We start from the raw sequence: 22,600 nt of genomic DNA, 5'->3' as shown, positions 1-22,600 counted from the left end.
TGCCTCAGCAGATTCAAACCCAGCAATGCCTGTTCACATCCGCTCTCTCCTTTTCGCAGCATGAAGTTGGTCACGGCAAGACCAGGAAGCTGTGTACATCCTAGAAGCCTGAACTAAGAGGTTGCCAAAGGACCCCGGAAAAGCAAAAGTATACAATGCCGAGATCCAAAAGCCCATCGAGGCAGGGTGGGATAGTGTCACCTACATTAAGACGTTTTGTTCCAGCCTCTGGGATGTTCACAGCTTTCTGGACTTGGTGTAATTGTGTCACCAACTTCTTGCTGCGGAAGGGGAGAACGTCAAGCTGCAAGATTCGCTCCACACGTTGGTAGATGTCATCTACCGTCGGGCAGATGGATGTGAACAGTGTCCTCAGTGCCTCCAGTCCCAGAATTGATAACCTGTGGAATCCTCTCATCAAACCAAACGTTGCTTCGCAGCTTTTAATTATTTTTTATTTGATTAAATATGCCGAAAATGCTGTAAGGTGTTGATAAGAACATGTCTGTCTGGCTCAACTTGAACTTTCTTTTCCTCCCTCACTCTCTCTTTCTCTCACTCATTCTCTCGCTCCCCCTCTGCTGTTATCTTTCTCTCAATCTTCACAGACACATTTAGTATGTCCATTCTCCGTGTTATTATTCAGGCTGCATTCACCATCACCACAGAGCAGCATTTTCAGAGCATGTCTCACAGTCACATCTCAGATCAATCCAGGACAAATATGACACCTTCCTTCTCCAAGGCATTTCGGACAAAACTCAGTTTACCTTTCACACTTTGATCAGCACAGTGTATCTTCTCCTCATAGTCACATACATTTTGGCCTTCACATCTCATGTTCAGTCCTGGCGGTACTTGATGTGTCGTATGGTGGTATATTACCCTGACAGTGCCGTTAGACTGTCGGGATTTACAGATGAGCTCTGACGCTGATGGCCCGCTTTAATGGAGGCTAGATCACCGCTATTTGTCGCTAAGTGGAGTGATGATGGAATCTGTTCTGTCTTTTACCCTCACTCCTTCCTGGCGTTTACTGTCCAGGGGTGAATGGAGGATGAGAATATGGGGAAAGAGGAGGGTGAGGGGTGTGTTGAAGGGGAGTACATTACAGTAAGTGGAAGCCTTGAGATGGAGTGGCTCCATCTAGTGTCTGCACAGTTCAGAGGTTTCTCATTAGAAACAAAGTCCTTCAGCTGTTTTTCTCATTTCATCACCATCAACTGTTTCTCTTTACAGTAATTGCATCAATACTGACGACAGAAAGCTGAACATCCACGTTACCTTGGTTAGAGTTTTGTAGCTGTGGTATGATGAAAGCAGAATTGTATCTTCTGACTCTAGCAACAGTCTCATGACTCCATTCATGCTCCATTCTCCTTGAAGTGAGAGCAATGCAGTGCTATAGAGACATGGGCTCTATAACAGCCAAGAATATGCTCCTTGATGTAAGAAAACCACAGCAGAAAAGTTCCTATAGAAACCATCATGAAGTTGGAAGAAGTGCTCAATGTCAAGTTAGAAGTAGCAGAGTAGCACTCATTGTCAACTATTCACAATGAGATGGGCCTCGTTCTTTGCTATATCCCGATCGATTCTCTTGTCAGGATATATGCAACAAATCCAATGACACTGTGCCTCACCGTGGAATGACCTTCCAGCTTTTTTAAAAGAGGTTGCCCCTACAGTTGAAGTCAGACGTTTACATACACTTAGGTTGGAGTCATTAAAACTCGTTTTTCAACCACAACACAAATGTCTTGTTAACAGACTATATTTTTGGCAAGTCTGTTAGGACATCTACTTTGTGCATGACACAAGTAATTTTTTCCACCAATTGTAGACCACAGGTCTGGTTCATCCTTGGGAAATTTCCAAACGCCTGAAGGTACCACGTTCATCTGTAGAAACAATAGTACGCAAGTATAAACACCATGGGACCACGCAGCCGTCATACCGCTCAGGAAGGAGATGCGTTCTGTCTCCTAGAGATGAACGTACTTTGGTGCGAAAAGTGCAAATCAATCCCAGAACAACAGCAAAGGACCTTGTGAAGATGCTGGAGGAATCGGGTACAAAAGTAAAATGAGTCCTATATTGACATAACCTGAAAAGCCACTCAGCAAGGCAGAAGCCACTGCTCCAAAACCATAAAAAAGCCAGACTACGGTTTGCAACTGCACATGGGGACAAAGATCGTACTTTTTGGAGAAACGTCCTCTGGCCTGATGAAACAAAAATACAACTGTTTGACCATCATGACCATTGTTATGTTTGGAGGAAAAAGGGGGAGGCTTACAAGCCGAAGAACACCATCCCAACCGTGAAACACGGGGGTGGTCGCATCATGTTGTGGGGGTGCTTGGCTGCTAGATGCAATGGTGCACTTCATAAAATTGATGACATCATGAGGGAGGAAAGATCTCAAGACATCAGTCAGGAAGTTAAAGCTTGGTCGCAAGTGGGTCTTCCAAATGGACAAGCATACTTCCAAAGTTGTGGCAAAATGGCTTAAGGACAACAAAGTCAAGGTATTGGAGTGGCCATCACAAAGCCCTGACCTCAATCCCATAGAAAATTTGTGGGCAGAACTGAAAAAGCATGTGCGAGCAAGGAGGCCGACAAAGACTCATTTACACCAGCTCTGTCAGGAGGAATGGGACAAAATTAACCCAACTTATTGTGGGAAGCTTGTGGAAGGCTACCCGAAATGTTTGATCCAAGTTAAACAATTTAAAGGCAATGCTACCAAATGCTAATTGAGTGTATGTAAACTTCTGACCCACTGGGAATGTGATGAAAGATATAATAGCTGAAATAAATTATTCTCTCTACTATTATTCTGACATTTCACATTCTTAAAATAAAGTAGTGATCCTAACTGACCAAAAACAGGGAATTTTTCCTGGGATTAAATGTCAGGAATTGTGAAAAACTGAGTTTAAATGTATTTGGCTAAAGTGTATGTAAACTTCTGACTTTAACTGTAAGTTCTGGCTAATATTACCCATGTAGACTAATGCACAAAAAAAACACAAAAAAAAACAAGTTAATCCCTTTTAGAGTAAGACTGTAACGTAACAAAATGTGGAAAAAGTCAAGGGGTCTGAAAACTTTCCGAATGCACTTTATCCCTTGATATTGTAGAACTCCGGCCATCATCAGTCTCTCTCCATGTGTACTGTTTCTGAGAAGACATGGCTAGGAATCCAAACAGCGCTGTTTGCTCCTATGATAATCCCAAGGGTTGTCTGTCCCCTGAGCCTGGTGTTGAAGCCTGGGCTAGAGAAGAAACAGTTTGTTTTCTTCTTAGTCTCTGGTTTCTATGATTAGTGACTACTGCCACTGCAGGCGGCAGCCTTAAATGGGAACTGTAATTCTTCTTCTCTTGGTTTAATCCTGCGACAGACCACTCATGGCATTACATTTTCAGAAGCTTAAACTTGAAGTGTGACAGCCCTCGTCTTGCTCCACTAGTTATGGGTTTTGTGACACATACAGAAATACACAAACATACTTACAGTGACACTCAACAGTCTGAAGTCACTATTAAGTGTTTGTTGGTGTACAGGCATATCTCAGGAGTCTGTTCTCTCTCTCTCTCATGTGTGTGAACATGCTGTACAGCAGTATCTCGCACGTGTGCATGCATGTGTGTTCTCTCTCTTCCAAGTATGTCCTTATCTCAGGTGTGTGTGTGTTGTGTGTGTTGTCTCCCCCCAGGTGCACCTGTTGAAGGACCAACTGAGTGCGGAGGCTACAGCCAGACTGGAGGCCCAGGCCAGAGTGCACCAGCTGCTGCTCCAGAACCAGGACCTGCTGCAGCACATCTCTCTACTGGTCAAACAGATCCAAGAACTGGAGGTCAAAATGTCTGGGCCCAGGTCCAGTGAGTACACACAGGATGCATGACCACACACACACACACAAACATACGCATGACACACATGCACACACAGACTCCCTTCATCTCATTATCCACTCAAAGACCCTGTTTGTCTTCTCCTCCCCTACTGCACATGTATTCTCTCCCTCCCCCATCTCTCTCTCATCACACACCAGCGTGGACTCCAACGGACCAACCAGCATGTTATCGTGTAACATGTTACATTACTTCACACATTTTTCAGCTGCATCATTATACAACATGTTACACCTCAGCGGACCAACCAGCCCAGCCACCTCAGCCCCCTCCTCTCCTCCTGATATCACACCCCACACCTCACTTCCTCCTAATGTAGTGTTTGACACCGTTTCACAGTCCCTACCAGGGGTGGATGGGAATTAGCCTCATGTTAGCAGTTAAACAGGTGAATGATAGCTCAGTTAGCTCAATGTGTGGAAGGATCTTTATCTTTAATGAAACTAACCTCCTTCCTCACTCTCTCCCCCTTTTCTCCCCTCCCACTCTTCACCTCCTCCAGTGGGTTCCCAGGACAGTCTATTGGAGATCACTTTCCGTTCCACTTTCCCCCCAGTGTTGTGTGACCCAATGACCACTCGACCCCAGGACCACGCCAGCCTCACCCTGCCAGCGCTGGGCATCAACATGGGCGTGGGCCAGGACAGTACGGTCAACCCACTCTTCTCTTCCTCCCTACCCCTGGGCAGCCCCCTAGGTAGGGAACCGTGTCTCCTCAAGCTTGAATGTTTCCGCTTCCTGCCCGGACCCCCAACACCTGACCCTCGCCCTGCTACTCCTCCACAGCGGAGGGGTCAGAATGGAGTGAAAGGTCAGGAGGGGTCGGGGGTGGTGATGTCATCAACCCGCGACGAGGTACTGGGCAGTCTAGAGCTGCTGAGGTTCCGGGAGTCTGGCATTGCGTCCGAGTACGCGTCCACTGATGATAGTGATGAGACAGAGGAGAGAGAAGACAGGGAGGAGATGGAGGAGAGAGAGGAGATGGAGGAGAGGGATATTATATACGGCTGGGGGTCTGACGAGGAGACTCTCCGCCTACTAAATGTGCTCAACAGACAGGGACCACCAGACTGCCTGGGGGATGAGATAGCAGTGTAGCTCGACAACACACATTCACAATACACAAAAGCACATGCTCGTACATGCAACATGCTCTCACACATGCACACACTCCTAAACACACACAGTCACACACACACACACCTTACTGATCGACTCAGACCTAAACACACATATCCCCACCAGGTAAAAACACTAGTGAAGAGCCATAACCTGACCCCTACTTTTCCCCCCTCGCTGCTCTCAGAATAATCAGAAACAGATTTCTTTACTGCACCTCTGTGTGTGTACCCCAGCCTACAGGTTATGGCTGAAACTGCTCCCCTTAAACTGTGGTCACTGTCTACATACAGTGTAATGGTGTGAGGAGCCGGTGAGGTATCAGTGTTGTACAGTACAGGCCTTAAAGTGTACAGGACTGTTGACTGGTATACAGACTCTGTTGGTGTTTGTTAGAGAGGAAACCGTATCCACACTTCGTAAGCAAATACTATTTTTAGTAAGAATATGATATCTGTATGTATAGATGGAAAACAACATTTTCTACATGGTCATGTGATGCTATGTTTTATGTGTTATGTTGGTTGATACCATATTATTCCAGTGCTTTTTGTTTCTGAATAATCTGTGTTTTGGAAGCATGTGTGCACTGGTTTTCACAGAACCACCCCTCCCCTGCTCTAACTGGTGTCTAATTTATGTAAATCTGGGATTATTCAGACCTCCGGGTATTCTGTTGCTTTTTCATTCATTTACAAGACTTTGTTCCGTAACAGTGACTAGAGCGCCTACCAGAAACGGTTCCCCTTTAAGGCCTTGTGCACTAACACCAACGTAGAGCACCTGCCAAATACTGCTCTTATTAAGCCCTAGGCACCTATGACAACACTCTGTGTGGGTAGTAAAGAAGTTATGGTGATAACTATATAAAGTAGTATATAAAAGGCCCATAGCAAGTCAAGTCACTTCCTCTCAGTCAGGTATACTCAGCTCATCTCTTGCATCAGGTTCAATAGAGAGCAGAGAATTGAAGGTGACAATCAAAAGAACTTAAAAGCAAACTGTTTGATCTCTGAAGTTTCAATTCTCATGTCTGTGTAACCCACCTGACCCAGAGTGCTCTGTGTGTGTGTGTGTGTGTGTGTGTGTGTGTGTGTGTGTGTGTGTGTGTGTGTGTGTGTGTGTGTGTGTGTGTGTGTGTGTGTGTGTGTGTGTGTGTGTGTGAACAGTTATCATACTGCCTCCAATCAACCCTTTCTGTGATCTCCTTGAGAGGGTGAGTGAGGTCTAAGCTGTACTCATCCAGTAGTTAGCATGGTGGTCGTGTCAGTTCTCCTCTCTGCCTTACTATGCTCATCCAGGTCACCATGTAGTTGAACCTGTTTTTCACTCTGGGCCATCTCACTGTGGTAGGAGAGAGGGTGAGTTAAGGTCCGTGAGGGAGAGAGAAATACAGAGAGAGAGTTAATTAGAAAAAAGGAGGGGGCAGAACATACTGTATACACATTTTCACACATCTCTCTCTCTCTCTCTCTCTCTCTCTCTGTCTCTCTGTCTCTCTGTCTCTCTGTCTCTGTCTTTGTCTCTGTGTGTGTGTGGTTAAGATCCAGCTGTTCCACTTCCTCAGTCACCCACACAACAGCATTTGGCCTCCTCCTCTCTAGATCCCCACACACAACCCTCTGGGATAAACACTCCCTATGTAGACTATTTTCATCATCCTCCTTTACTCTCTTCCTCCCCTCTTATCCACTCCTCTCCATTTCTTCCCTGCTGAAGGACATATTGATGATTTATAAGAGCGATTGGCTCCGGACCGGAATTAATTATCTCCATTCTGTAACCTAGTCACGTTTCTACGCTTAATCTACCAATAAGGACTCATCACTCACCCTGACTAAAACACACACAGCACGCACACACACACCTCACTGATTCTTTGTTTAATATTTAGACAGATGCTCTAATGAAGTTTTATATGCACTGTGAAAACTGCCATACACACTCAGACACCCTATCAACACACACACACACACCTTATCAACACACACACACACCCTATCAAACACACACTCAGCCATGCCACTGTGAAATATAAAGCAAAGTCAGTCGGTTAGAAAAGTTTGTGTGACTCTTCATAGATTGAAGGTTCTTCTGACTCCCTATCCCTCTGACAGTATGATGGTTTCTCCCGGTGACAGAAGAAATTACAGGGTTCTGGGCGACATCACGTGGGGCTGCAGGGATGGGGACAGGTCACAGTGACACTGAAAGGAGTTTTAAATGTTAAGATCAAGGCCTGGTGTCCTTGTCTTTCTGTCCCTGCGCTCCCAGCCACCACAACAGCACCACAGTCATCAACGTCACTGTCACACACAGTGGCCTCGTGGCAATGTTAAATAAAGCCAAACTCCTAGCTCTGTGGTTAACGGAGCGTGGGTCACCCAAGGAGACTGAGCAGGCTGCTGTGGAATTGACAAGACAGACAGACGGATGGGGTGGCCATTCCATTTGTGCTTCTAACTGTGTGTGCGTAGGATTTTAGTGACACTGACTTGGTATTTCTGGAATGATGAAAGAGAAGATGCTCTCCCTACCCCTGTCCCTCTCTCTTTCACACAAACCCTACCTGGCAGCATTGAAGCCCTTCTAGAGAAGCGTAGCATAGGTAACAGGCTGTCACTGCAGCCTCAAAGGAAACAAGAACCCACACTGTCAGGGATGGGGAGAGAGGGAACGAGAGAGAGCCAGGCAGAGAGGAGGAAGAGGGATTGTTTCCACGTAATTTCAATGAAATGACTTTGAACCAACATGGAATAGATGTTGGGAAAAGTGTTGGAGAGAGGCAGGAAGAGAAATGGAGTGAAGGATGAGACTAACAGGATTTTGCTTTTCAGTTCTGACATTTAGCTGCTGTTGGTGTTTACTGTTTACAGAGATATTTACCATATTGTTTACCATGTTCTGAGCTCCCTGCATCTTCTCATATCATCATTTAAATCTAGTCAAAATGCCTTAGCCCAACCGTGTCTGCAGATAAAGAGGTTTTCTGGTGGGTCTGTGTGTGTGCGTGGGTGGGTGTTTGTTTGTGCTTGCTTATGCACATACGTGTGTCAGCCTACGCATGAAAACGAAGAGGTAGTCATCTCTATTCGTGCTGATATATGCTACGAAGGCCCTCCTCCCTCATTAACTTAAAGTCGAGGGTCTGAAAGCAGTGCTCACTTTCAGCAGAGTTCCTTTGTTGGAAGTGCGTGTGCTATGTCAGGTTTGAGGAGAGTTTCATTGTTGGAAGTGCATGTGCTGTATCAGGATTCAAAACGTTCATTCATCTGGAGGTTAGAGGACTCACTATTGTGCTCCTGAGGTTTTTCTTTTCTGTTTGGGTGCTGACACAGTCATTAATCTCACAGCTGACGTGTGTGTGTGTGTGTGTGTGTGTGTGTGTGTGTGTGTGTGTGTGTGTGTGTGTGTGTGTGTGTGTGTGTGTGTGTGTGTGTGTGTGTGTGTGTGTGTGTGTGTGTGTGTGTGTGTGTGTGTGTGTGTGTGTGTGTGTGTGTGTGTGTGTGTGTGTGTGTGTGTGTGTGTGTGTGTGTGGTGATCTGGGAACCCTGGTTCTACAGCTCCTGTCATCTCCAACACATTCTAGTTGGCCTGTGTGTGTTTGTGCATGTCACTTACGGGAAAACCACATGAATTTCACATGTGATCTTATGTGAAGTTATTGTGATAGCATGTGACCACATGTAAAAGCAACATGTGATAACATGAAATGACACGTGAAAACATTTGAGCACATATGAAAACGTGATCTCGTGAAATAATTGTGACAACATGGGGATGGACATTTTCAACATGTAATACCATGAAACTACACGTGACAACATTTGAAATTATTCCACATCTGAAATTGCAAATTCGATTTTCACATGTGAAAATGCATTTCCACATGAGTTCAATTTTCATATGCAAACATTTTTCAAATGTAAAAGTGCAAATTTAAGTTTCACATGTGAAAATGAAATTCCACATGTGAAAATGCAATTCCACATGTGAGAGTTTCACATGGGGATCTACAATTCACATGTGAGGTGAAAACATTTTATTCTCCTCCCTTGTGAAAGGTGATGTTAACATGTGAACTATATATTGAATACATGTTCACACGTGAGCCGTATGCTCACAACTGAGCCATATGCTCACAACTGAGCCGTATGCTCACAACTGAGCCATATGCTCACAACTGTTTCTCTTTTTTTTTCACATGAGAATTTCAGCTCAACATGTGAAAACTGCAAATGTCATGTTTCTCTTGTAAGGGAAGTAATGAAATGGAATGGGGGTTTTAAGGTAAAATAGTGTAAAAATCGTTCATCACTGACAATCTTTACATTCAACATGATCAGTTAGCACTGACTTTTCAATATGACCCCATCTGGGATTTTAACTCACAACCTCTGGATTTGGGTACGCTGATGTTTCTGAGGCGCCACAAAGTCTGTAGCATTCTAAGAGTCCTCTACACATTCATTACCTATAATACATATAATGCCGTTAATCTCACTATTCTCTCATCATTGATTTCATTTACTTATGTAAGTATTTTGAGGGGTTTTCTGTATAGTTGTCAAATGTTGGCGAGGCATATTTTTCTTCTTTAATGTTACTCCTGAGTCACTATGAGAATTATAATCGTTTTTCATGAGTGTATTATACAAAGCTGAATCTATTCTAGACCTTTTTGGGTTAGTAATAATTTGTAGAGTGGCTCTATTTTCCATCAGCATGCATTTTCTCACCATTCTAAATGTCTAAAGAATCCATATGTTGTTCTGAAACATGACCACAGATATACTGGGCATATTTAACACGTTTACAACCATGGTCTTGAATTGGACCCACATTTTTCTGGTCTTGGTCTTGACTTGGTCTCGGACCCCTCGACCCTCTCCCAGTTTCAGTCTTGACTCTCTCCCCCCCGGTTTTTGTCTTAACTTGGACTCGATTTGCTCAGGTCTTGGTCTTGAATCGGTCTCACTGCTCACACAACATGCATCTACTGCTGACTCAGGGATATATCTCTCACACACACACACACACACACACACACACAGAGCAGGGTCTTGGAGGGCCAGACAGACAGTGGTGTGGCAAATTGCTGGATTAAATATTGATTGGAGCTCTTTGATATGGATGGGAATGAAGGCTTACAAAATCGTCTGCGACAACCTCTCCTCTCTTCCTCTCCTCATTTCCTAATTTCTCTCCTCCGCACTCCTCCCAACCTGAATACAACCTGTCCTGTCATCCTCCCTGCTCTACCCATCCTCTCCCCCTGTACTCTTTTCTCTTGCTCTTTTGTGCTCTTTCCATTCAGGCTACTCACACACACGTAAACACACTGGCCCTTTACAGTCCCGTCATTTAAAAACACTTTACTAGGGGCCCAAGGACAGAGCTGGGTTGCGGGTTGCTGGGTGAGGAAGATGAGGGAGTTGTTGTGGTGGAGAATGATGTGAGGGGCATTGGGTATGGTTAGGGGGGTGTTGGCTAATAGGCTGTTAAAGCCTTGTTCTGAGGTCATAGATCAGAGCTGTAGTCTGTCGGGACAGGAGGAGAACACTTAATCCCATCAACCCCTGCAGTTCTTGGTCTAACCTTTGCGCTCTGACCTCCCGGTACAAGCCACAGGAGACAGGAAGCAGGGCGGCGTATGACTCAGTGGGGGGTTAGAGAATTAACACTATTGCTCTCAGACTCCCTCCAGCTACCGTAGTGTACAGGATTTAAATGATTCATTCCCCACCCACTGTCAAAACCCCATTATTTTAATGATTCATATTTAAAAAAACAAGGGTGTGTGAATTATAGATGTTTGGCCTACAATAGCTGTGCTCTGGGTGTGTACAACACAGTATGTGGCTGGATTACTGTTCTCTGAGTCAGGAGAACAGGAGATCTCACTTTCTGGGACATGTCTGTCTCCAAAGTTAGACTTGTAACTGATCTTAAAGGGATACCATGATTTTGTCAATGAGGTCCTTTATCTACTTTCCCAGAGTCAGAAGAACTGGTGGATACAATGTCTCTGAGTGCAGTTTGATTATTTTATTTAAGTACCTAATTTTCCGTTAATCTCCGGTTAGTGCACACACTGCTTTACTTTTGAAGTGAATGAAATTAATCACCACTCATGAGCTCGTTAAATGTAATTTCCCACCCAGCATTTACTCTCGTTAAGTGACCCAGAGTTAGATGAACTCATATATAATTTGTCAAGGATGCCAAGGGAAGCCAGGCTTCCCCCAAAAACATACACCAAGAAAAAAACAGAAATAATTTATCTTTCGTCTCTGTGTTTTCATAATTTTTCTTCAATCCACAAGAAGCTGAGCGAGCGAAATAGTGCCCTCTGTCCCTGCATGTGTAGGCCATTTATCTGATGCGGCATGACATTGTTGCCGCCCCGTAGCATTGAATCCAAGGGAAGCCAGCGAGCATTTGGCCTCTCTTGATTTAAAAAAGAGTATAAAATAATAGCCAATCAGCGTTGAGCTAAACTGAGAGAGCTCAACTGTGAATAGTCCTGGTGCACCCCAATACATTTAGAAGGGAAGCCAGTTTGGATTTCCATTCACTCCTATCACAACGCATCAAGAAAAATACGTAATTGACAGAAACAACTTGAATTGTTGCATCTTGTTGTGTCGTGGTCCTCCGGACTAGCTAGCTAGCTAAAATTGGCCCTTTCCTATTAGCAATGGATGGAGATAGGGATTTGGACTTGTGGTTATGCTTGATTCTCCGTACCAGCCAATGATTAAAACGGCAATTCAGATCCAACCATAAATGCATACATTTCTCCCTGGACTGAGAGTATGGAAGTTCAATATGTAGCTAGATGTAGAAGGCTAATGTTAACTAGCTAGCATTGCCCATGAAAGGAAGTTAGGCTAGCGAGCAAGCATTTTAGCCAGGTAGCCTTGGACAACAACAAATGTAAAAGTGTACTGTGTACCGTTTCGTCAACATAAAAGAGAGGACGATGGCATTGGCATTTCTCTACAAGTAGGGTGAGTCAACATGTTTTTTTCCACTTGCACGCACACACATACAGACAGACACAAACACACACACACACACACACAAATTAGAACCATGGACAGCCACATCATATTTAGCTTACATTGATTGGACTAAATTGTTTTTGGTATCTGCTAGTTGTCACCGTATTAGTCTAGGCATAGGTGATTTGATGATATTGAAAAGTTGAAGTTGAAATGGTGCTGGAATTAGTGGAGGCAGCTTCTGGTTTCTTTGCAACTTGCTGTACATCTCTGTGGTTATAAATAAATAGTTGTTTAGTAGTCCGAAAATGTCAGAAACATTAACTTGCTTGACCATGCTACAGGTCATGTAACTATTACATGCAATATGCTTTGTAGTTGTAATGTGTTTTTGTTCCTGTCTTTCCTTGCAGTTTGAAGGAAGTTGAAGGTAGTTTCTGGGGCCATTGCTTAATAGCGACGGTGCAATGACTGGAAGTCTACAGGATTAGCTGCTAGCTAGCTGCTCCTGTAGACAAAAATGTCCTTCAACTTCCGTCAAACTGCACATAGACATAAAAATGGTATCCATTAGTTCGCCTGTCTTTGGATAAGTAGAAAAAATGGCTTAGTTGAAAAAATGGTGAATTATCCCTTTAAGTGTAGTTTCATATCATAGCTCCTAATAGAACATGCTTTCATCCTGTCATCACACACACAAACACACTGTGAGGCTTTTTGGCCCTACTTATACAAGCCTCACTCATGTGGATTAAAGGCTAATCTGTCATCACAGGGAGGCTCTTCTAACATGCTAAATAACCACACGGCCACTTAAGACTGATTGGTCTTCTCTCACCACACACACACACATCAAATGGTCTTGTCGTTGTACGCTAGGCCAGGCGCTAAACGTTAAATGTTGAGCGCTAGACTCATTTGCGTATCAGTAGTAATGGACTCTGCTAGGCTAGGTTCTCTGCTCTCCGTTTGTCAGAACGATGATCTACTCTGCCCTGTGGTACGTTGTCTCGTACTCTCCTCCACTCAGCCCTGTGGTACGTTGTTTCGTACTCTCCTCCACTCAGTCCTGTGGTACGTTATCTCGTACTCTCCTCCACTCTGCCCTGTAGTATGTTATCTCGTACTCTCCTCCACTCTGCCCTGTGGTACGTTATCTCGTACTCTCCTCCACTCTGCCCTGTGGTACGTTATCTCGTACTCTCCTCCACTCAGCCCTGTAGTACGTTATCTCGTACTCTCCTCCACTCTGCCCTGTGGTACGTTATCTCGTACTCTCCTCCACTCAGCCCTGTGGTATGTTGTCTCTTACTCTCCTCCACTCTGCCCCCTGGTACGTTATCTCGTACTCTCCTCCACTCTGCCCTGTGGTACGTTATCTCGTACTCTCCTCCACTCTGCCCTGTGGTACGTTGTCTCGTACTCTCCTCCACTCTGCCCTGTGGTATGTTGTCTCTTACTCTCCTCCACTCTGCCCTGTGGTACGTTATCTCGTACTCTCCTCCACTCTGCCCTGTGGTACGTTATCTCGTACTCTCCTCCACTCTGCCCTGTGATACGTTGTCTCGTACTCTCCTCCACTCTGCCCTGTGATACGTTATCTCGTACTCTCCTCCACTCTGCCCTGTGATACGTTATCTCGTACTCTCCTCCACTCTGCCCTGTGGTACATTATCTCGTACTCTCCTCCACTCTGCCCTGTGTTAACGTTATCTCGTACTCTCCTCCACTCTGCCCTGTGATTTTCTGCTACTCACCTCCTGTCTGACAGTTACAACAACATTTCTGTAAGGAAGGCTGCTGTTGTCTGACTAACAGCCCATGTCTCACCCACTGCAGATTTCTGTGTGTGTGTGTGTGTGTGTGTGTGTGTGTGTGTGTGTGTGTGTGTGTGTGTGTGTGTGTGTGTGTGTGTGTGTGTGTGTGTGTGTGTGTGTGTGTGTGTGTGTGTGTGTGTGTGTGTGTGTGTGTGTGTGTGTGTGTGTGTGTGTTGTGTGTGTGTGTGTGTGTGTGTGTGTGTGTGTGTTCCAGTCACTCTGACAGAAGTGGATTACTCACAGCTGAGAACAAGGTCTAAAGTTTTTAATTAGATGCAGGGGAAAGCCTGTAAGGTTGATGTAAGGGTCCTCTGACTAACAATGTAGAAGTTGTGTTATTGTCATGGACATTCTCTCTAAGGGTATATGTTAATAATACAGCCAATTATGTGACACTGGAGGTACAACTTTTAACTAGACTTTAAATAGAAGTTTAAATGAAAGATTGAATGACAAAGTATAAACCAACTGGACTGTTACACTGAAGTCCAGTATCTCCAAACTAGCCTGTTGTCAGATATAGGATCCTATGATTCTAAGTTCCAAACTTGTGACCTAACTTTGTTTCCTAGTCCTGTGACTACGGTTTCATTAGGCTGTAGGTGCATCTCAATAGTGTGACTTCTCTTTGTTCTGTTAACTCGGGTCTTTTGTTCTGATACAAAACCTATTTAATTTCATCATGTCCTTCCCTGAACTGTTGTAAAGAGAAAACCGGTACACTGTACTGTATATGTGTGGGAGTGAACGTGCACTTACTCTGAATCTCAGTCTGTCGCTGACCTTGCTTTTGCTCAATAAACGTCTCCTTTCTAACCTTCTCTCTCTTTCTTTCTTTCCGTACTCCTCCTCTACCTGGTTTCTGTGCTATCTTAACAGCTGATAGTCTTTCTATAATTCAGTCACTTTCACTTAATTATCTTTCTTTCATTTAATTATCTTTCTTTTGTGTTTTCTGTATTTCGTTCCTGTATGTTTAGCCTCCTCTCCACTTGCAGAAAAAAAACGCTTCTGTTTTAATTAACAATCGTAATTAACATGGCAACAATCCCTAAGGCTGGGCTGTAATTGAGCGAGGGAGACCGGTAGGTATTATAGTACAGGGCCAGTCTCAGCCTCAGGCGTAGACAAACAAACTCCAGGGCCTAACATGGGGAGGGAATGTATAATGGAGGATTTAGGCTGAAGTCTGACTGTGTTTATGCTATTCATTATCATGACCACCAATACTCAAAACACTACCATTATGAAGCCTTCTGACAGGGAGTCTAGCTAAGAGAAGTGTGGGAACTGCGTTTCTAGCCTAAACTGTGGCTATCTGAGAGCTGTCACACACACACACACACTCACATCCAAACACACACTGAACACAGAGTGATTTTCTGTTCAATCTGATCTTCCTAATAGCCCTCCTCTTTGGTCAGACTACAGAGAATCCTTCCCCCTGGCAGGCCTCTAACAATGAAAGGATATCTGTGTTTGTGTGAATAAGCACCTAGATGTCTGCTCTCCCTCTCTCTCCCTCCTTCAAACACCCTCCCATCACTCCAGAATTATATTAGCTGTCTCTCCAAAGACTCACACTAATGGATTTGAACATCTCTGCGGCTGCCCATGTCTTTGAAATAGTCTGAATTGCCGAAGCAACACAAAGTCAAGTCAAGAGCACCTGTGCTGTGCTGTCTCACTGCTCTTTTTCTAGAGTTATTAATGAAGATGTTCCTTTCCATATGTCTGTCCAGAGATGTTAGCTTTTAGAGTTACAGCCAAACCCGGCATTTAGCCGTAAAGTCTATTTGTCCCCCTGAAGTGCCCGTTAATGCCTTGGTCATATTACAGATGGTCATACTATCAACAAACTATTTGTTGATAAGCAACTGCTTGCTAAGGTTAGGAATAAGGGTTGGGGTAAGGGTTACCTTAAAGTTAGGGTTAGGAGATTGAGACTATCCGAATAAAGTGTTCCCGAAATCTATTAACTTGTTGTGTCTTACTAATGCCTTCCGAGAAACTATTTTCTCCACGAGGTAAGACAATCTATTATTGTACTATGTGGACTGACAACAACCCGCTCCTTTGTGCATTTACCCATCCTGCAATGCACTGTGGTCTATTTTCAGCTTCATTGTGATTGGTGGATGTGGTTATCTGCATGTGTCATGTCCCTTGCTTCCATCATGACTTGTTGATGATTGTGTAACGTGTTGCATCCATATTGAGTAGTTGTAACACTGTGCCTTGTGGGACTCCATATGCTCTTTCTTTCTACACGGACTCCCTATAAACCATACTTTGACATGTTTTTGATGTTGCAACATTCTGCAATGTTGTACAGTGTTGCACAAACATGCAGTTTGAAATGAAACGTCAGGAGTTGTCTTTTGCTCCAGGTCACGTGAAATGTCTATACATTCCATTTATATCTGGAACATTCCACGGTGCCTGTAATGCATCCTTGCGTAAAACAAAAAATACCTTGATTGAATGTGCCCTCACAATACCCTCACTTATATCTTACATGCTCTCCCTCCCCCTCCCTTCCTCTCTCCAGTAGACCACAGTATGTTTGAGAATTCCAACGCCTCCAGAGCTCCAGGCCAGTGGCTCCAGGCCTCCAGGTTGACCCAGGCCTCGGCCCGTCACTCCCTGGTCACAGCTAACCCTGCCCTGGGTAGCAGCCCTGCCGAGGCCCCCTCCTCCACCACTACCAATGGAGGTCAGCAGAGGCTGAAGAACGCCCTGAACCTGGGCAAGGCTGTGGGGGCAAAGGTCAATGACCTGCTGCGAAGGAAAGAGCCCAGTCATATAGGAGACATTGGCGTCACAGAGATCAACAAGAATGTAGGAGCAGTCTGGAGCAATATGGAGGAGATGACCCAGCGAACTACTGCCTATAGGTAAGGAGGGATACACAATTACAGTACACACACACACACACACACATGACTACTGCCTAAAGGTGAGGAGGTGTACACTAAAAGACACACACACACACACACACGGGATACAGTAAAACCCACACACAACCACAAACACACAAAAATGTTCAGATCACCCATACTCACAAACAGTTATACAATATTCACGTCCGCCACATGTCTGGGCCCAATAGTTATAACCCAGCTTTCAGACACTGTGCCTTGGGGATTCAATCCAATATTGGTTTTATCCAAAGAGTAAAACTGAGAGACAGCTAGTTATTTCTAAAAACCAATATTGTATTATTTTCTCTAAAGTGGAACAATTTAAGCTGGGAAATAGTAGTCATCCTCTCACCCCATATAAAAGACCATAACCGTTGAGTCAAAGATGTTTAAATGATTCATCTGAATTTATCCAAACTGGGGCAGTGAATAAGTGATGAAGAGTAAGAGGAGGGTTAGTTAGACAGAAGCTGAGATTAAACACACACAGAGACTGAATGAGACATATTTGAGAGTTGAATTGCCTCATTTCTAATGTTATTCATACACAGTGCATGCACACACACACGCACACTCACCCTTGGGTCTCCCTTAGTTTAAAGAGACAGAACGAGCTGTCCGTCTACGCTGTAGCTGGTCATTGATCTGTCTGTCTCTTGACTGACACTCAGTCACCTACCTGACACACGGAGCCAGGACAGACATTTCACAGCTGCGTAACTCATAGAATTGGTAAATATGTGATGTGTGTTTAGACACTGATGTGTTGAGAAATGTGAATTGTCAGGTCACGTATAGACAGAGTAGTCATAAATGACTGGTATGCTTTGCGGTGACTCACTCCTTATCACTATGGCAATGATACGGTTGTCACCATGACAATATGCTCATTTATGGGGGAAAGGTAGAGAAATATTCCACTGATAAAATAAACACACAGTCCCACAGCATAGAGCAGGGGGAGGAGAACGAGGGGAAGTTAGACAGAGAGTAAGTGATGGGGAGAGATTGAACAAATGTAAAAATGTGTTATTGTTAAAGTTACAGTAGTAATGGATGTCTCTTCCTCTTCTCTCTCCTTCCAGTCATGCCTCTCAGGACTCCTTCCCTCGTCTGGACCCCCCTCCTCCCGGTAAAAAAAAGCGTCTTCCTCGCACCCTGAAGACTACCCAGGACATGATGATCTCGTCTGACCCCGTCGTCACCACACCCCCCGAGACCCTCGATCACTCCCTCCTCTCCTCCCCTAACAAGACCTCCCTCATCAGCAATGAGCAGACCCCACCGAAGGGAGAGCAGGACGGAGAGAATGACAGAGGGAGAGACACACTCACCGGACTGACTGACCCTCTGGACAGCGAGAGGAAAGAGGAAGAGGTGAAGATGGAGACAAATGGGAGCAGTAAGATGGATGGAGTGGAAGGGAATGAGACAGAAGAGAGGAGAGAGGGAGAGCAGACCCAGATTCAGCTCCAGCTCTCTGTCCCAGACCTTATCCATAAGGACCATTTGGTCCCCCCCAGGTCGAGGACGTCTGAGCCCAGGCAGAAGGCCCCGGGAGCAGACACCAGGCTAGCCTCCACCCCCGTAAAAGCTCCGTACAGGATCAGTGTGAGTGAGGATGGGCTGATGGAGAACAGCTCCCTCTGTGGGAAAGGATCAGCAGACACAGAAGAGCCTGAACAACACCCCGACCTGCTTTGAGAAGACACACACACACACACACACACACACACACACACACACACACACACACACACACACACACACACACACACACACACACACACACACACACACACACACACACACACACACACACACACAAAGCCTCTGGGGAGAGGGAGAGATAATGGGAACAGTGATGTGGAGAGGAGCTGGCAGAAGGAGAGCAGAAGACAGAGATTGTTTGTGTGAGAATAAGAAAAGGAGGGAGGATGTTTTTGACTAGACCCTAGACTAGGGTCTTCACTAGTTACTACAGCCACAAAGTCATAAACCCCACCTATTTCTACAATTTCTCTTCTTAAAATTTGATTTTCAACCTTAACCACACTGCTAACCTTATGGCTAAGCTTAACCCTAAATGAAGACCAAAAAGCACTTTTTTTAATGATATAGACCATTTTGACTTTGTATCTGTGGTAACTAGTGGAAACCTAGGGTTAGGGGAGAGAGATATAGATCGAGATGTAGTGTGTTTGTTTGAGTAAGAGTTGGATATAGTGGGAGAGGAACGGTATGTGTGAGAGAGGTAAGAGAGAGAACAAGACAGAGATGGCGAAAGAATATCTATTTTAACATACCATTAAGGGACATACCAAATCTTTTCAAGAGAACCACAACATCTTGGTCTGCCAAACATTGTTTTATAACACTGTTTTATGTCATGTTTTATATTGTTAATCTTGCAACGTAATGTAGAAGGAAGATATATACCCAGACATTCTCGATTTCTAAAATGATCTATTTCAAATGTCATAGTGCCCTTTCATGCTGAGCGAGAGAATGTCTTTTTTTATGATCTTTTATAACTGTTGCCCTTCAGGAAATATATCAAGCGTTCAGCAGGGAATATGAAAACCAAAGTGAACACGGCATTAACACGGACTGTAAGTTCATGCTGTTGTGTCGGTGATGTCATCCTCACAACACATATTGAGATAAGTATTGTGGCAGACATGCAATTGGGTTTGTGCAGCCTGTACAGTATGTGGGTTTGATTTACATGTGTTGATTGACAGTCATGGTTTTAGTAGTGCCAATCACAGTCCTGTTGCTTTATTTCCTTACAATAAGGGTCAAACGTTTTAGAATACCTACTCATTCAAGGGTTTTTCTTTTTTTTTTTTTACTATATTTTCTACATTGTAGAATAAAAGTGAAGACAACAAAACTATGAAATAACACATGGAATCATGTAGTAACCCAAAAGTGTTAAACAAATCCAAATAGCCACTCTTGGCACACTCTTGGCATTCTCTCAACCAGCTTCATGATGTAGACACATGCGATGCATTTCAATTAACAGGTGTGCCTTGTTAAAAGTGAATTTGTGGAATTTCTTTCCTTAATGCATTAATTAGTTGTGTTGTGACAAGGTAGGGGTGGTATACAGAAGATAGCCCTATTTGGTAAAAGACCAAGTCCATATTATGGCAAGAACAGCTCAAATAAGAAAAGAGAAATGAAGGTCCATCATTACTTTAAGTCATGAAGGTCAGTCAATATGGAAGATTTCAAGAACTTTGTAAGTTTCTTCAAGGGCTATGATGAAACTGGCCCTCATGAGGACCGCCACAGGAATGGAAGACCCAGAGTTACCTCTGCTGCAGACAATAAGTTCATTAGAGTGACCAGCCTCAGAAATTGCAGCTAAATGCTTCACAGGTAGTGTATGTTGTCATTTGTTTTAAGCTTCTGAATCCTTCTGCCAAAAAATGATGGTGCCAGAGACGACCACACACACACACACACAGAGAAAGGAGTCTTTGTCTGTGGCTGCAATTCTCACTCACAGCCTCCTCACCCCTCTATTCATCCCATCCTCCTATTTCCACCTCCTCCACTCCTCCCTGAGATGAACAACCAGATCCACTCTCTTTTTGCCCGTAGCACATTTTAATAAGACTTTACATCAGTGCCTTGCAAAACTAACCTTAGATCAGTGTGTCGGGGGAATTACTACTCAAACAGAACAAGGCTTAGGTATTCTGTGTAGGGTGGTATTGGGGTGTGTGTGGATCTGTGCTTACATCAGTCAGACTAGAATCTCTGGAATAGAGAGAGAGAGAGAGAGATGACACATGAAGGTTGATATAATTGGGAATTTATTTTCATCAAGATTGTTAGCATGTTGTATCAACCCAGTGTTTTCCAAATGGTGGGCCATGGCTGAAAACTAGACTGTGACTAGAAACATGGTTTTGCAAGACTTGATGTATTTCATAATGGTAAACTAAATGCTTGGCATCCACTGTATTTTCAACTATTTGTTTCAGATGGTGTTTTTTGATTAACTGTTTGATAAGGCAACCTAATCATAATCATTATGTAAACTAAAGCAATAATTCATATATATTAAATAATTCATATATTTATCCATGTGGAGTCTAGACTGTTGTTGTCTTATATCGTTATTTCTACATGAGAAACCTAAGGACAGGTGCTTGTAAAGCTGTTTTACAGCATCAACACCTAGCTTACCTGTATCAGTACTATCCTGACCACGTATGTTATATCAGATCTTGAAGTGTGAAGGACTATACTGTACATTTATGGACATTTTGGACATCGTCATAATGATTTATTTTGAAATCATATTTAGTCATAAGTCTAGCAAAATATAACATTTTTCAACTAGTTGTAAAGACATTTGATTGACATGGAATGATATGACATACATTTGATTTATTATGATTGATTTATGCATTATTGTAATTGTTGTTTTAAGTTTTGTATTCTACAAGATGGTTGATATAATTTCACTACTTCAAGGTTGAATGAAGGAAAGACATAATGAGCAAGGATGGTGTGTGTGTGTGTGTGTGTGTGTGTGTGTGTGTGTGTGTGTGTGTGTGTGTGTGTGTGTGTGTGTGTGTGAGAGAGAGAGAGACAAACAGCCTGTTATGTATTATGACACATATGGACAGTTCTGATGAAGCCCTTTCACTGCAAGTTTCACTATTCATTATTTGTAATACATTCGCCTTCAATTTTAAGAAAAAATATTGTGTAACAACAAATCTGTGACATATATACACAATGCATTCTGAAAGTATTCAGACCCCTTGACTTTCCCACATTACAGCTTTATTCTAATATGTATTACATTTTAAAAAGTTCCTCAATCTACACACATGATGATAAATCAAAAAATATATATATATATATATCTTATTTACATAACTATTCAGACATTTTGCTATGAGACTCAAAATTGAGCTCATGTGCATCCTGTTTCCATTGATCCTCCGTGAGATGTTCCTAGTCCACCTGTGGTAAATTCAAATGATTGGACCTGAATGCCAAGCGTCAGGTCTGGAGAAAACTTGGCACCATCCCTACAGTGAAGCATGGTGGTGGCTGTATCATGCAGTGGGGATGTTTTTCAGCGACAGGGACTGGGAGAATAGTCAGGATCGAGGGAAAGATGAACGGTGCAAAGTATAGAGAGATCCTTGATGAAAACCTGCTCCAGAGCGCTCAGGACCTTAGACTAGGGTGAAGGTTCACCTTCCAACAGGACAACGACCCTAAGCACACAGCCAAGACAATGCAGGAGTGGCTTCAGGGCAAGTCTCTGAATGTCCTTGAGTGGCCCAGCCAGAGCTGTAATTTAATATGAAATGTGGAAAAAGTCAAGGGGTCTGAATACTTTCCAAATGCACTGTATATATATTTTTGGGGGGGAGATTATTTAGATTTTCCAGTTATATTTTTCTTGTTTGTTGTTTTTTGGATAACACTAACTCTTGCTACTGGAAAATATAAAGAAGAAAATGAAATATAAAACTCTTTTACCTGTAACTTATGGACCAAACGGAAAATACTTTGCTCTCTTCTGTCTTTTCAGAAGTTTTCCTGTCTATTTTGGGCCATTTCCTGTTGTGCTTCTTTCCCCTCACACAACAATGGCAAATTGTGTCACATTCAACACTGCCACTGTCACATCTTATGCTGAATTTAGGATCCTGGAAAGGGGAGTGGGGAAGACAATCAAATATAATTGGATTTTCCATATTTATGTATCCCTCCATACTTGCAGAATGACAATTAAGAGCAGAGGCAGAAATAAAATGGCAAAACAGC

At 43.6% G+C, this 22,600-nt stretch overlaps 1 protein-coding gene across 2 annotated transcripts in view; it reads left to right on the top strand.

The window, feature by feature from the left end:
- LOC110521692 (carboxyl-terminal PDZ ligand of neuronal nitric oxide synthase protein) overlaps nucleotides 1-19,706 on the top strand; it is a 234,343-nt gene extending 214,637 nt beyond the window's left edge. For both annotated transcript variants that reach the window (XM_021599470.2, XM_021599469.2), the window contains 4 exons: nucleotides 3,724-3,889; nucleotides 4,425-4,619; nucleotides 16,417-16,762; nucleotides 17,875-19,706. In XM_021599470.2, the coding sequence (XP_021455145.1) occupies nucleotides 3,724-3,889; nucleotides 4,425-4,619; nucleotides 16,417-16,762; nucleotides 17,875-18,493 (1,326 nt within the window). In that variant the 3' untranslated portion in view covers nucleotides 18,494-19,706. The remainder of the gene's footprint in view (nucleotides 1-3,723; nucleotides 3,890-4,424; nucleotides 4,620-16,416; nucleotides 16,763-17,874) is intronic.
- The last annotated feature ends 2,894 nt before the right edge of the window (nucleotides 19,707-22,600 follow it).

Source organism: Oncorhynchus mykiss, chromosome 30 (genome assembly GCF_013265735.2).
Source record: "Oncorhynchus mykiss isolate Arlee chromosome 30, USDA_OmykA_1.1, whole genome shotgun sequence".
NCBI classification, from domain to species: Eukaryota; Metazoa; Chordata; class Actinopteri; order Salmoniformes; family Salmonidae; genus Oncorhynchus; species Oncorhynchus mykiss.
Note: the sequence above shows the minus strand (reverse complement) of the source record. Positions and strands in the feature narration are given on the sequence as shown.